This window comes from Marmota monax, unplaced genomic scaffold (genome assembly GCF_021218885.2).
Source record: "Marmota monax isolate L192 unplaced genomic scaffold, Marmota_monax_Labrador192_F-V1.1 WCK01_AAM20220418_F8-fsc00400, whole genome shotgun sequence".
NCBI lineage: Eukaryota > Metazoa > Chordata > Mammalia > Rodentia > Sciuridae > Marmota > Marmota monax.
Window position 1 is genome coordinate 419,509 of NW_026692772.1, and position 14,866 is coordinate 434,374.

The 14,866-nt window shown below is 51.5% G+C and overlaps 1 protein-coding gene across 3 annotated transcripts in view; it reads left to right on the forward strand.

Moving 5' to 3' along the window:
• The window catches only part of Sec24d (SEC24 homolog D, COPII coat complex component), a 68,477-nt gene that overhangs the window by 28,052 nt on the left and 25,559 nt on the right, over positions 1-14,866 (forward strand). For all 3 annotated transcript variants that reach the window (XM_046447117.2, XM_046447118.2, XM_058580127.1), the window contains 3 exons: positions 4,552-4,690; positions 7,909-8,024; positions 13,069-13,193. In XM_046447117.2, coding sequence (XP_046303073.1) covers positions 4,552-4,690; positions 7,909-8,024; positions 13,069-13,193 — 380 coding nt within the window. The remainder of the gene's footprint in view (positions 1-4,551; positions 4,691-7,908; positions 8,025-13,068; positions 13,194-14,866) is intronic.

A 14,866-nucleotide genomic window follows, 5' to 3' on the forward strand; every position in this document is an offset into this window, starting at 1 on the left:
GTGTTTGTGACACGTTGTGGACAGGTGCCGTGTCAGCCTTGTGCTGCCTGCATGCTGGGTGATGAGGTGTGGCGTCTCCTGCCCCCGAGCACTCCAGGCCCGGGGGTCAGCGTGTGCCGCTGCTTGCCCATCAGGCTGTCGGGGGGAGAGGACCCTGCCTTGTGTTCTTTCTGACTTCTTGCTCAGCACCTTCTATGGTGCTGTGTCTGGGCCTGGTGTTGGACCCTTGGTGCTCACAGTACCTGAGAGTGTGAGCCAGTCTCTGTGTCGCCACCTTTGGTTCAGTGGCAGCTGAATTGTTCTTGGCATTTGTGTCCATCGTCCTGTTTTTGGAGCAGCAGTTTGCTGGGTTGAAGTGGACGATACAGCCACTGTCCATGCTTTTGGCTGCTGGAAAGCAGTCAGCCATGGTTGAAAATAAATAGGTTTGTCTTAGGTCCCTGAATTGTTGCTTCTTCTGACCCTGAAGTTGCTAAATTTGCTACTGTTCCCAGTGCTGCACACAGCGGCAGGGTTTCCTTGAATGTGTTCCTCAGTGTGTGGAAGTGCAGGCTGGTCACATGGATGGCTGTTGTTTCCTATAGACGTTGAACAAAGTTGTTTCTTCAGTGTGACGAAATCACTTCCTGGATTCTAATCCCCTCTTGTTGGTGTTGGTCTGTGGATTATCTCATCGGGGCGTGATTATGTTGGTGCTGCCTTGGTGCAGGTGGTGTCTGTGGTTCCTGTATGCTGCTCTCACACAGCTGTGTGTGTCATTCCACACCCCCACACACGCATGAGTCATCCGGCACCTCACACATGCATGGAATCCCAGCACCCCCACACACTCACATGTCAGCCCAGTACCCCTTGCACATTCACGTGTTGCCCCGGCACCCCCCCCCCCGCACACGCACGTGTCATTCTGGTGTCCCCTGCACACTCACATGTCAACGCGGTGCCCCACACATGTGCCTGTCATCCCGACACCCCCTGTACATACAGGTGTCACCCAGTTGCCCCTGCATCCACGGGGGTTATCCCGGCATTCTGTCATGCATCAGGGTCGTGGGGAGGTGTAGTCATGCAGCGAGGTTGATGGGGGACGTCTTCGGCTACATGTGGGTGTTCATGGTGTTAGGCTGCGATGCACTGGGTGTTGTGCTGAAAAGTGTGTTCTTCTAGGGTCCTTGTACAGGGGAAATCATGTCATGATAATAACCTATGAGTTTGGGGCCAATCTGGGCTGTGTCTGCCCCCTCAGAAGCCTTTCCTCTGCAATGCTATCCTGTGAGCCTTTGGAAATGTGAATTTATGTCTTCCTGCATGGGTCTGGACAATGTGCCCATGGCAAGGGGTTTATGTGATGCTTTGTCTTGTTTTCTTAGGTGCCTAATATGTCTTTAAATGTGTTCTGCCTTCAATTTTGTTGTGTGTTGTTAATTAGGTATCTCTTAAATGTGGGCGAATGTGGCCCTGTGGCCAGTGGTGAACTAGCAAGTAGCCCATCATAATCTGGATGTAATTCTTCACTTGTCAAGTGCAGCCCCACAGGTGTAAAGAAACTGCCTGCCCCACTTTCTGTTCGTCTGTCTTAATGGGTCCATTGCACCACGGAGTGAAACGCAGGGCGCGGGACTCCCTCAAGGCTTTGACCGCTGCCTTGAGAGTTCTCCCGAGTCCAGGGTGGTCATGGAACCCAGGGTGGTTGGTCCTGTGAACCTGGTGCTGTCTCGTGGCAGCTGAGTCCATAGTCACAGGTCTATCCACGGTTTCCTCCCAGTGCACGTGTTCTAGATGCATGAGGGCGTGTTGCTGTGTGGTGTGAGGCTCAGCTTGGCTTCTCTTAGTGCAGTGTGTTACGTTGTAATGAGTGTGAGTGCAGGAGGGTCCTAAGTCTGTGTGTGGAGAGGCTGGCTTCTGCCAGGAAATCCTGAGTTCTTGTTTTTGTAGAAATTTTTGACTTGCATCTTTTCTTCTGCATGTTTGTCAGAGTGCTTAGGAGTTGCTGCCCTCCTGTGAAACATGTGCTCCCTCTTGTTCACCTGTCCATCATGGGTTTTGCAAAAGAACAGAAGCAGAAGAAATGCTGGCACTTAGCAGCCTGGGCAGAGGCGTGGCTCGGCTGTGGAGGCCCTTCCTTCTTAGTGCTGTCCTGTGGGCCTTGGGGAATGTCCAGTGGGCCACCAGACATTCATCTTCAGTTCTGCAAGCCGGACTCTGCCGGGACTGGCTCTCTACAGTTCACACTGGGGTTGGGCTGCCTTTAAGCAAATTGTGACAGAAAAAGTTGGATCTCCTTCCCCTACTTCTGGCTTATATAGCTCATAATTGCATCATTTTCTTTCTAAAGTCTCTCAGGGACTTGATCAGCCTTTGAACTCTTGGAAAAAAAACAGTAAGGAAAGCCCACTTGGTGAGGGTAAAAGCAGGCTGCAGGATTCCCGTGCCTGGCTGAGCCTGGAGAGCACAGGCCGCAGCTCTGGAGTCCCCAGCTGTCCCACCCCGTGCACCATCCCCACTGCCCACTGCCCTTGTTCTCCACCAAGAGCCCACGGTTCCCAGTCTGTTTTCTGTGCCTCCATCTTCTCCCCTCTCACCAGGTCATGTCTTACTGTCCCCAGCTAAGAGGACAGACATTTGTCACGTTACGCCTTTCTTTCTAAACCGTGTTAAGTGGTGCCTTACAGTTCACACATAACAGTGGGTTCATTGCACCTCATGTCTTTCTGTATAAACGCGCAGAGTACAACAAACATGTGCATGTGGAGCAAGTTCCTGACACGTCTAAGAATCTACTCTGCCCCTCCACTTTAAACTGGTAGGTCACATCTAAGTCTCTGAGAGGTAGCTTCTGTCTTCAAGATCCGTTTTAGGATAGTGTTTTATGGTGACTGTCAGGTTAGCTTTGGGGACCTCACGTCCGTCTCACACTTACCCAGCTGTGGCCCTCCGGATAAAGGTCAAGACACTCTGTCTCAGGAGTGTGGCTCTGGGGGACACTCGTCTAGCATGCTGAGGCACTGGATCCACACCCATACCACAAGCACATGCACACATGTACACACTCACATGCACACATACGTGCACGCTACACACACATGCACATTTGCAAGTGAGTGGCTGCAGGGAGGACAGGACACTCTGCTGTCCCAGCCATCCATGCTGGGGCAGGGCTGCGTCCTGCACAGCTTCCTTCTTTGATCTCCTTTACTTTCCATCCTCCCGTGGAGCACCAGAGCCGTGGAACTGGGTGGGTTGGAAGAGACGCACTCCATCTGGGCACCTTGGAACATGACTTAATCCCAGTGGCTTGGGAGGCTGAGGCAGGAGGATCTCAAGTTCAAAGCCAGCTTTAGCAACTTAGTGAGGCCCTGTCTCAGATTTTTAAAAATAAATAAATAAGAGGGCTGGGGATGTTGCTCAGTGGTTAAGCACCCCTGGATTCTATCCCTGGTACCAAAAAAAGAATTAAAAAATAAAAAGAAGAGAGGCATTTGGAAGGAAACCCCGTCCTGCTGCCTCCTGCAGGGAGCAGGGAACGGTGCTGAGGCTTGGGCAGTTCTGCATGCATCTCGGTCCCTCCTCTGGTTCGTTTGTGTGCTGCACTAGGCCTGTGTGTGTTCATTCACTCACTCTGCAGCCTCACGACTCCTCTGCACCCTCAGCCGGGGACCAGTTTTCACATGGAACGTGCAAATCGAAAGCGGATCTCGGTTTTCTAAGGCTTTAGTAGAAAAGGGCCTGAGGACCCGCAGCCTGCCTCCTGCTCTCCAGGTCTCCACTGAAGCGCAGCCTGGTTTATCTTTCATCTTCACGAATATCTAGTTGACATGCCAAGACCTGCCCGTCTCAAGCTTTTCTCAAGACCCTGCTGTGAGGCGATCTGTAGGGTGACAAGGTCCTGGTTTCACTCGAGGGGACAGAGGTGAGAGGCCAGTTGACCTGGGAGCTGCGCTTGTTCCTGCACCGCACTTCCTGCCCCCGGTTTGCGGGGAAGCAGGCGGCATGTGCTCGCGGTTCTGGCAGAGCACCACCAGCCGCGGAGAGTGTGCCAGCCTCAGGGCCTGTCATCAGTGACCACTAAGGCCGAGGTGTCCCAGCATGAGAAAGGCACGGGCTTGACTACCGCTTCAGGTGGCTGAACAGCCAGCTGCCCTGCGGCACCAGTGCTTTCAAAACCAGGGCCAGTTCGCCTTCTCATCCGAAGTCACACAGAGGCAGCGCAATGCGTGGTGCGGTGTGCAGGACATTCTAGAGAGAGCACGATGGTGTCATCAGCACCACGACACTGTCGGTCTCCACGCTACCGGTGTGTGTGTGTGTGTGCGTGCACGGACACAATGGGCTTATAAACAAGAGGTCCTGAGCTCATCAATGAGATTTAAATTGATTTTCCTTGGGTATTTCTTTGAATTCCAGTGTTATCAAGTGAGGCTTCTTTACTGTCCTAGCAAAGGCTCAGTGTCCAAGAGCCCCGTGGTGGGTGCTATTGAAGACTTTTAGGCTGATGATCGGGCCGAGAAGCCCCTGCACCTGTGGCCTCATTTTGCCTTCCTCTTCTGCTAGACACCCCTGTACCTGGTGGACCATGGAGAGAGCGGGCCAGTCAGGTGCAACAGGTGCAAGGCCTACATGTGTCCGTTCATGCAGTTCATCGAGGGCGGCAGGAGGTACCAGTGTGGGTTCTGCAGCTGTGTGAATGAAGGTAAGCGGCAGTGGAGTGCTCTTTGGGGAAGCCCTCCTTTAAACCCACAGGGCGTTCTGCTGCCTGGTTGGGAGACTGCAGCTGGTTTCCGCATCGCAGTGACCTCTCGGGATTCCCCTGGAAACTTGGTGTCTGGGACATCCACGTCCCTCTCAGCTTTAGGTGGCTGCTTGAGCCCTCGTGGAAGTTATGAACTCAAGGTGGGGCGGCTTTATCCCAGTCCCCCCACCGAGCTCCGGCTGGAGGCAGATGAGGTCCCACCCGTGCTCCGGGTGACATTCAGGGGACCTCTCTCTTGTCTTGAGTGAGCTTGCTGGCTTAGGAAGAGCTCAGGAATGGGAGGGTCTGACGCTGTGGATGTGCTCCCTCGGGGAGAGGCCTGTGCTTGTTCGTGGGGGAACATCAGGAAGCACCTGCCGCAGTCATCCTGTTTCCAGTTTCAGTCGGGGATGTGAGACAGCTGTGCGGAGTGTGCCTACACTGCCTGCGCTGAGCGTGTCTGGCTGGCAGCATTCCCGCATTGGTCCCAGCTCGTTTTTGATGATGTGGTGATTACTGGCGTGGGGGTCCTCTCTGGGCTCCACTGCTCCTACCACTGTGGACACACCACCCCTGGGATTGGACCCAAGGATGAGTGGCCCTGGTCTGCCTGGATGTCCCCCTCAGCGTGGGCACTCTGAGGGCTGCTGAGCTCCGTTTTCTGCCTTTGTGGCCAGGGTCTTGCTTCTTGGAGTCTAGAATTCTCTGTGGGGGAGCTCCACTGGTCCTATGTCCCTCCACAGTCACACGAAGTCCCTGACCTTGTCCAACGGAGAGGCCAGAGACTGGCCTTGAAAGTCTTTCCCCTAAGACCCGTGGTCAGTTCTTGAAACTGTCCCACTGCGAAGCTGAGTGGCTGGTCTGCCTCATGGGGAGGACATGACAGGGCCTTCTGGCCCCTCTGCCCGCTGCACATCTGCTTGGTGCCACGTGTCCTGGAAGACCAGGGTCCAGAGGTCTCCAGCCTTGCACTCCTTCAAGGAAGATCTCCTTCCAGCGCTCAGCCTGGATGAAATTGGCTGCCAGGTCCTTGGCCATGCTGTCTTGGTCTTGGATTTCAGGAGCCTTTTGTACTTTAGTTTGGAGGAAGTCCTGAGAAGTCCAAGGCCTTCTGCGCCCTTGGCTGAGGTTCTGCTCCAAGCTCTGGCACCGCAGTGCCTTCACACAGCCCTGGCCTCCCTGGAAGGTAGTCATAAATGTCTCCAGCACACAGAACCTTGGGGTCTTCACTGGGCGGCCCCTCCCTGCCTCGCTTCTAGTGTTAGTTCAGGGCCCTCAGCGGCCTAGCACCTTTTGGTGGGAAAAGCCCCTGAGAATCCTGTCTCTCCATGCACAGGTGCCACCCGGCACCCCTCCTGGGAGACTCCCTACCATCTTCCAGTGGTGTTATTCCTACTAGGCTCAACTCTGTGGCCCTGTGGGGAAGTTGGGCTCCCTTGGATTTGTGCTAACCCCTCATTCCTCATTTAGGGCTAAGGCAGAGGCTTGCTGGACGGGATGCCCTGCGTGCTCCCCAGCAGGATGACCAGGGAGACGGATGTTAGGAGGCACGCGGGAGGACTGGCCATAGAGTAGTGCGTGATTAGTGATGTGACTTGAGCTTTGGTCTACTAAAGGGTTAGATAATATGAAATGCTGCTGATACAAAATTATATTTTTTTGAGGTACCAGGGATTGGACCCAGGGTCTCATGCATGCCAGGCAGGTGCTTACCACGACCTCTAGCCCCAGCTCTTTTTATTTTATTTTGAGGCAGGATCTCACTAAGGTGCTGAGGCTTCCTTCAACATGCCATCCTCCTGCCTCAGCCTCTGGAGCAGCTGGGATTACAGGCATGTGCTACCATGCCTGGCCAAAATTAACTGTAAAAAAAAAAATTCACACGACATATACATGGTGAAGGTGAATGAATCTCCTGCTGGGCTGGAATAACTGTCCCACACTTCCCAAGCCAGCCAGTCATCGGGTCTTGCCTGTCACCCACATGTAACCAACAGTAGTTCACAGCTGTCCTAACTCACCTACAGTGTCCACTCCTATAATATTGATAAGGCATTGGATTTTCCAGATTCAGAGATCCACATGTAAATATGAATTGTATAAAGCTTATTTTTAAAAGAAATGACCATGATATGGTAAGCATAGAAAAATGCTTCCGATGGTTTCTTGATAAGTCCAACCTTGGAAAACAGCCCTGTGGTGGTTCACAAGTCAGTTTCACAAGTGAACGCTCCTCAATGCTGGATTGCTGCCCCAAGGTGAGCACCTTCTCTGTGGCTCCAACACGTGGAAGTGTTTCTCACCAGGTGCTTGGAGCCGGTTTGCACAGCTTTCCTGAATGCTGTTCCGGCCTCACTCGGCCACGGGCTCTTCCCACAGATTCCAGGCCTTATTTGTGCAGTTTTCAGTGTGTGACCCATAGTGTTGCAAGCTGCAGAATGACTTCCAAACTGACCTTCCGAGCCCTTTGAATCAAGCCAGAGATCTTTGCTGATATATCAGTGGCCAAGTCTTTCCAAAAACAGCAATTCTCTGCACTCTTAAGCCAGATGCTGGGAGACCACCATGCAGACCCACCCCTGTGAAGACATTTCTTAATCAAAATGCAAAAAGTATTGTAGATAATAGTAATCAAAATAACCAGGGTTTATCTCTGTAAGGTATGTTGAAATTTCAAATAGAAATCTCCAAATTCTTTTAGAAAGATGTAATTAAATATGGACCATTAAATATTTGGGTTGCAAAGACTTAAAAACAACAGTATTTTTTTTTTTAAAATTTAGTTGTAGATGTATACGATATCTTTATTTTATTTATTTTTATATGATGCTAAGGATCAAACCCACTTGCTAGGCAAGTGCTCTAGAGCTACCTTTTTTTAAGTTACTTTTTTGCAATGTGGGGTTGTGCTGTATCAAAAATACTTTTATCCTGTTTTTTTAGGCTGCTCCAAATCATACATGTCCTCAATAACATAGAAGAGCCGAGAGGTGTTTAGGAAAATCCTCATACTTTCCCAGGAGTGCTTTAAAAGGCGTGGGCATTTGGGACACACTGCATTCCAGCCATAAACATGTTCTTCTTACACGAACTCCTTTCCTCCTGTAATACAGTGGGAGAGTTCGTTGAGTCATTTGTGTTCATGCAAACAGAAGCTTTCCTTTCCTCTCTTTTGTCAGTCCCACCATTCTATTTCCAACATCTGGACCACCTTGGGAGAAGACTGGACCACTATGAGAAGCCCGAGCTTTCGCTGGGGTCTTATGAGTACGTGGCCACGTTGGATTACTGCAGGGTGAGTGTTCCCGGGGCTGGAGTGGGTGTGCATCGAGGTCACCTTCAGGTAAACAACCTTGCCATGTGCAGACTGATGCCTAGCTCAGCCGGGCTCTGGCAGCACCAGGGGCTCTGGAGCGAGGCAGGAGTCAGGGATGTGGCCTTTGGAAGGTCAGCCCGATCCAGTGGCCAGACCATGGCTGAAGTGCCAGAAAGAGGGAGCAATGATATTTGTCTTCTCTAGACAGAACATGCTGACTTCCTAGTGCAGCATTTCCACCAGGGCCCCCCAGGGCCTCTGCCCCGGGAGTCTCAAGGCCAGAGTGTAGCCATGTACTCCGAGGACCGTTGCTGGCCCTGTGTCTCCTTTCTTCTCTCCAGCTGTTGCCTCAGGGGCCTGGGGCCATGGCCTCCGCTGTCCTGGCTCCAAAATATACCCATAAGCCTCCCTTCCCAATGGCCTCCCTTCCCAATGGCCTCCCTTCCCAGTGGCCTCTCGTGAACCAATTTTAGTTGTTGTTTTTTTCCTAAAAATGTAAGTTAAAAATATTTTGCCTCCTGTTAAAGCCCTTGACTCTGGGACCCCAAACTGCCCTCAGCTCTGTCTGCCATTGAACAACCTCACCACATGTGCTGAACTCATTGCCCTTTGGTGGCTCACATTCACACAGGTGTTTTTAGGCAAGCGTGTTTTGCTGTCCTTCTCACACCTGTGTGCTCCCCGCTGGGAGACTGCTGCCCCAGCTCTGCTGCCTGGCGGGACGTTGTGTCCGTCCGTGCGGCACACCACTTGCTGTCCTCGTGTGGGCAGTGTGGTCCCACATCTGTGTCCTCAGAGAGCTAGGTCTGGATGGCTGTCTCAGCGTTTCTCCCCGTGGAGCTCAGGTCTCCCTGCTTGTCTGCCTGCCTCGTGTATTCTAACATCCTTGGGCCCAATCATCTTTGTGATATTTCCCAGTGACTGGCACAGGTAGACATTTGAGGGTACACGTGAAATGAATGAGTGAGTTTACAAATGAATGAGTGAGTGAGTGAGTGAATGAATAGGTGAATTAATGAATAAGTTAATGAGTCAGTCGATGAATGAGTGAATGAGAGATGAGTGCCAGTGGATGAGAATGAATGAATGAATGAATAGTGAGTAACTGGACTGAATGAATGAGTGCGTGAATTAATGCATGGATGAGTGGATGGCTGAGTGGATGAGTGAGTGGTGAGTGGACTAATGAGTGGGGGGTGGGAGGCAGGCAGGCTTCTATTCCAGTGCTGCAGGAGGATATCACTGGGGGCCCCCGGCAGAACTTCCCCACCGTCCGGGGATCTGAACACACCTCTGGGTCTCATGCAGGTCTCAGTGTGTAGCTGGAGCAGCCTGTGTGACCTGGAGAAGTGTCCTCCTCACTCTGCTCCTCACTTCCTTCCACAAACAACATCTGCAGTGCCGACTCCCAGGAAGCAGCCTCTGGCCCACAGAATGGACCCAGGGGTGTTTTCTGGGGGGACCAGTCCACACACTGAGAATAGGTGATAGGGAATGTTTCTCAAAACTAAAATTTTTCCAGTTAATTGGCTCTTTAAATTTTTTTCAATGAACATATCTTACTCATTTATTTTAGTGTTTTATATCATCATTTTGAACTACATTACATAGATCCTAATTGCTAAAGAAAAATGTCTTGTTAGTTTAAAATGCTGTAGTGTTTGAACATATTTGGAAAAATAGAAAAACAATTTTGGTACAAATGCTTTCTTTTAGGAAAGAAGCATGTCCTGAAGTACAGCCCAATTAGATTGGATAGTGATTTTTCTTTTTCCTTTCTGCTGTTGACTACAGGAGAATCATTAGGCAACACATAAGCATGTGCTGTTCTAACCAAATAGCAGAGTCACGCCAGCTGGTGGAGGGACATCTGTGCTGTAGGATAAGTCTGACCACGCTGGTCTCAAGCTCTGACCACAGGCCATGCAGGCTCCACGTGATGCTTTGGTAGAACCTCAGGCAGAAGGCAGACCTGCACTGGGAGAGCAGTCCTGGTACCTTCAAACTGCTGCAGGGGGCTGTCTGACTGGTGGAAACCCACTGGGAAGCAGGAGCCAAATCCAATTTGTACATTTTGAAGAGTTTTTATGAGCCTGCTCTTCCTTTTACTTTTCCAGGTAGAGTTCATAAAAAAAAAAATAATAATATGCTGTAAAGATCTTTCAATTCAATTATTATTTAAGATGTAAATGATGTAGACCAGTGAGCTCACACAGGGATTTGAATCATGGAAAGGAGCTTGTCTGCTTTGTGGGTGTGTGTTCAACACACACATTGAAAGGAGAGCTATATAATCATGTCGCCCACTCATCTCAGTCGGTCTTAATGTCCAGGCAAGATGGTGAAGTTGGCATTTCTGCACACACTGTGGTAGGGCCTAGTCTATGTGTGCTCTGGGTGGGTCTCTCAGCGACCCCCTGGCCACCACTGTGCGAGGAGACCAGGGCTGAGGCCTGGAGAGCTGGCCTCAGCTACTCAGATTCAAGCCTTTTTAAGAACCTGTGCCAACAGATTGTGGTGGAGGCCCACCAGGCTCTGCGTGGCAGGTGTCCGAGGAGCAAGGTGCCAGGACGTGTGCCTGAGACACGGCCCAGCTCTCAGTTCCCACTGGCTGAGATCACACCTTTGGTCTCTTGGGTTTTAAAGCAGATTGTTGAGGAGCATGAGGAGGGGCTCATAGGACAGTGAGCTGCTCCTTCTGGCCTGTCCACCCACGCCTGCTTGCTCCAGCAGCAGGGCTGAGCACCCTGTGTGGCACGCCCTGCCCTGGGCTCTCTGGCTGTGGACATTCTGACCTCGGAGGAGGCACGCTATGATCCATGCCACTTCGGGTGGGCTATTCCAACTGCAGTGGATGTGGTGAGGGGAGATCTGGAGGCAAGGGCAGGATGGGTTGGGAGAGAAGTCCAAGCCGGGAGCATGAGGGCTGACTGGCAATCTCTCCAACACTACAAGTGGAGCTGCATGTGGTCAGCCATACACCTAAAAACCCAGAAAGCAGAATCTCAAAGAGGGCCTGCTTTGAGATTGTGAGCAGGTGTTTCCAGTGCACCATTCACCAGGGCCCAAGGGGGAGCAAAGCCGTGTGCCCCGGTGGGTGGGTGGGTGGGTGGGCAGATGGAGGGGCCTGAGCTGCCACAGGTGTCGCTCAGCTCAAGGAGAGGCAGTTTCTGGCAGGTGCTGCCAAGCAGACGAAGGCCCAGGTCTGGTGCTGAGTGGAGCACCTAGCCACAGGCCAGGGCCATGCTGCACATCCAGGTGGCATGAGGCCGGGAGAGGCCAGACCCACAGGTTCAGAGCAGAATGGCGGCCAGCCCCTGGAGGGGCTGCAGGGTCAGTTTCAGTTTTGCAAGTTGGAGGAGTTATGAAAATGGATGTGAGAGCACTTGGCACCACTGACCTGCATGCTGAAGAAGTACTGAGTTTCATCTATTCATTTTACTACATTAAAACCAATTCTAGAGGAAAGAAGTGAGGGCTAACTTTGGGTTTTGCAAGGTGGCGAGTAGGATGGGAGGTCCTTCCAGTTTGGGAAAGCATGCTCTGAGAAACTTCCTTCCAGGAGGTGCTGGGGTAACTGTAGCTTCTGAAACCCGCAGACCTTGCTTGGGGCTGTGCGGCAGCTCACGGGAACACTGGCCTGGAGCTCAGAGGCTAGGAGAGCCCGGGAGGCAGCCCTCACAGTGGCCTAAAGATAGACTCCAGGGCGTTAAGAGGGAGGCTGTGACAAAACACAGTGGAAAAATCACTCTGGAAAAAAGGGTCCCCATGACTGAGGGAAGGGAATGGTCAGACCTGCACTGTCTGCCAGCTTCTGATATGCGTGTGGGAAAGGGGCCACTGGGGAGTGTTGTGGAGCGAGAGGCTGGCACCAGGAGCATGCCCAGAGGGAGCTGCTGGCTGAGGAGAGGGCAGGCGTGGAGGACACTCGGGCTCGTCACAGAGGCGGGTTCACTGATGGGAGTGGCTGCGTGCTCACCCAGCGAGAGTCAGCACAGATGTGCTGCAGGGAGGAGGCAGGACCAGGAGCCACCTGCCAGGAAAGCACCCGTGTGTCAGCAGCAGGTTCCTTTGCCTCTTGACTTTGGGTGTGGCAAAGGGATGAAGTCTTACATTTTGTGCCCTGAAACCTTCAGTGAACTACTTTTAGCCAGGGGTGGCCGGGCATGCCTGTCACCCCAGCTTCTTGGAGGCTGAGGCAGGAAGACCAAGAATCCCAGGCCTTCCTGGGCAAGTTAGGAGACCCTGCCTCCAGATAAAACGTTCTAGGCTGGGACCTAGAGCCCCTCTGGGTTCAGACTCAGTACTGCAAAAGCACGTTAGTAAAATGAAGTACTTCTACTAGAACAGCATCCTATCAGCCTTGTAGTGCATGCAGAATGAATATGATTAAAACATGATTTTATTTTAGAACATTTTTATGGTTTATCATAAAGTTAGAAATCGAGCTGGTGTTTGCTCTGGGGTAGGTCGCGGAAGCTGTTTGCCTGTGGCTCTCTGGTCTGCCTATTTCCTAACCCCCACTAGGAATCACTTCCTTGAGCACCAGAGCCAGACCGGGGGGCAAACAGCCTGAAACCGTTCCATAGCAGCTGCTTCAGGACAGTGACGTTTCAGACACACAAAGGCCCTGTTGACAATGGATATGAAATAAATCGAGCACGCGCTCAACAGTGTGGTGCTATTTTTAAATTCTGCGTTAGATTTTAGTGTCTGATGTCCTATCAGTGCAACTGAAGCAGAGCTTGTAAGAGCCCTAAACAGGGACACGGCCGGTGAGATCTCCTGCAGCAGCTTCAGTCTGGGGGTCTGCCAGCTGTCACAGAGCTGCAGAGTCAGTCAGGTCCCGAGTCAGCTGCTGCCTCATCTCTCCTGCAGCATCAGACTCTCTTCTTGAACATGGTTTGATTCCACTGATGTTACCTCCTAAATATTCAGTGAACCTTCTGAAGACCTGCGGGTCTGCAGTGAGTGAGTTTGATGTGAAAGGTCTTCACCATGTGCACTGTCTGCTTTCCTGCAGAAGAACAAGCCTCCCAGCCCGCCGGCCTTTATCTTCATGATCAACGTTTCATACAGCAACATCAAGAGTGGGCTGGTGAAGCTCATCTGTGAGGAACTGAAGACGGTGCTGCAGCGGCTTCCAAGGTCAGACCTGCCTCCTTGCTACCCCACAGGGTTGCTGGCTAACTGGGCCAGCGCCCAGGACTCAGCGGCCAGTGGAGGTCTTTTGCTAAGGAGGATATTGGGTAATTAGTTACAGATCAAACGGCACCATCCTTTTGAGTTTTTGAAATGTTAAAGTGATCTTCTGTACAAACCCAGGAAACAGGTGCTGGGGTAACAATGCTCAACACCTTTGCAGATTAGCAGGGAACTCTGCAGTGCCAGGAGCATGGAGTTTGTCCTTCACCTTCCAAAGCACTGACTTTCCCGTGGGGTCTGGTCTTATGGTGGATGCAGAGTGAATCAATGATTTACACACAACACCACTAATTTTATAATTATTAAAACATAACTTTATTTTAGAACACTTTTACGATTTATCATCAGGTTAAAAATTGAGCTGGTCTTTTCTCCGTGTAGGTTGTGGAAACTGAATAATGGTGTATTTTATCATGGAATCCTCTCACAGGCTCTGGGTTCTCAGCCTGAACTTTTGAGTTGCTCCAGTTTCCATGATGGGCTTTCCCTCCTCCCGTTTTTTCCAACCCCATCTGCACTAGCACCAGCTCCTCCCTTTGCACCTGCTACCTAGTGGGGAGGAGTGCTGGCCGCGCCCGGGCACCAGGTGTGAGGCCATAGTTGCGCCCCCAGAGGACATCCAAAAGGACAGGCGGGCACCCGAGCTCTTGCCCTGCTGCCTCTCCCTCCCGCCTGACTTGGGGTAGGTCTGGTTGTCTCTCCTCCTGGGATGCATTTGGGCCGCACAGGTGTGGCTTTAAGGTCGCCCTGTCAATCTGACTCCCTTCTTGAAGCAGTCTGGGGTCCTGATGGACGTCTTAGGGTGTGTTTACCTTTTAGCTGATCCTTTGAAAGAAAAGGCCCTGTGCTTCACGACTTCGTTTTGAATTTCTGTCTGAACATATGTCTTGGGCCTGGCAAACTTGCCAGACTTTTCTGACCTTTTTGGAACAGGAAAGAAAAGCTTTGAGATATTCCACCTGGTGTCCATACCCAGCTACTGGGCCAAGTGTGTGGCCGTTTGTGTTTTGAGGATGTTCTGGTTCCTCTCCTTACTAACGACCTCAGCATTGCTCTGTCCAGTTTGCTCTGATAAAATTGTGGCAGGTGTTCAGGAGGCGACAGAGGAAGCAGGTGTTACGGGCTGTACCCTCGCAGCGCAGGTGGGACTGTTGTGAGGGGAGGCTGAGAGTTTTCTTCTGTGGATATGATTGAATGAGGTAGTTATAATGTGGAGAAAACGTTTGGACAGTGTCTGGTTTCTTAAACAAACTTTTAAAAAGTAAAACATGTTCCCGTGGAGATAATGGTGTCTTCTCATGGGAGGGGAACTGACCAGATGCTTTTCAAAATGCTCCTTCGGGTTCTAAGTGATTCCTGTGAGCCTCAGGCCTCCTCCCTCTTGCCTGTGTCTTCCCTGCCCAGTGGAAACAGTGATCTGGATTGTGCTGGGCTGTTTTTCTTTTGCTCTTTGCCCTCTCTGACTCCAGACCACCTGCTAAAGAGAATATTTGTGATTTGCTAGGCACTTTCCCCTTGTGTGATAGAGGTCCACTGGGAAGTGGAGGCCTACCCAGTAGTGTGCTAGTAAACTGTCCCTCAGATGGACAAAGCCTAGCTTGGCAGTGTCCATTCCA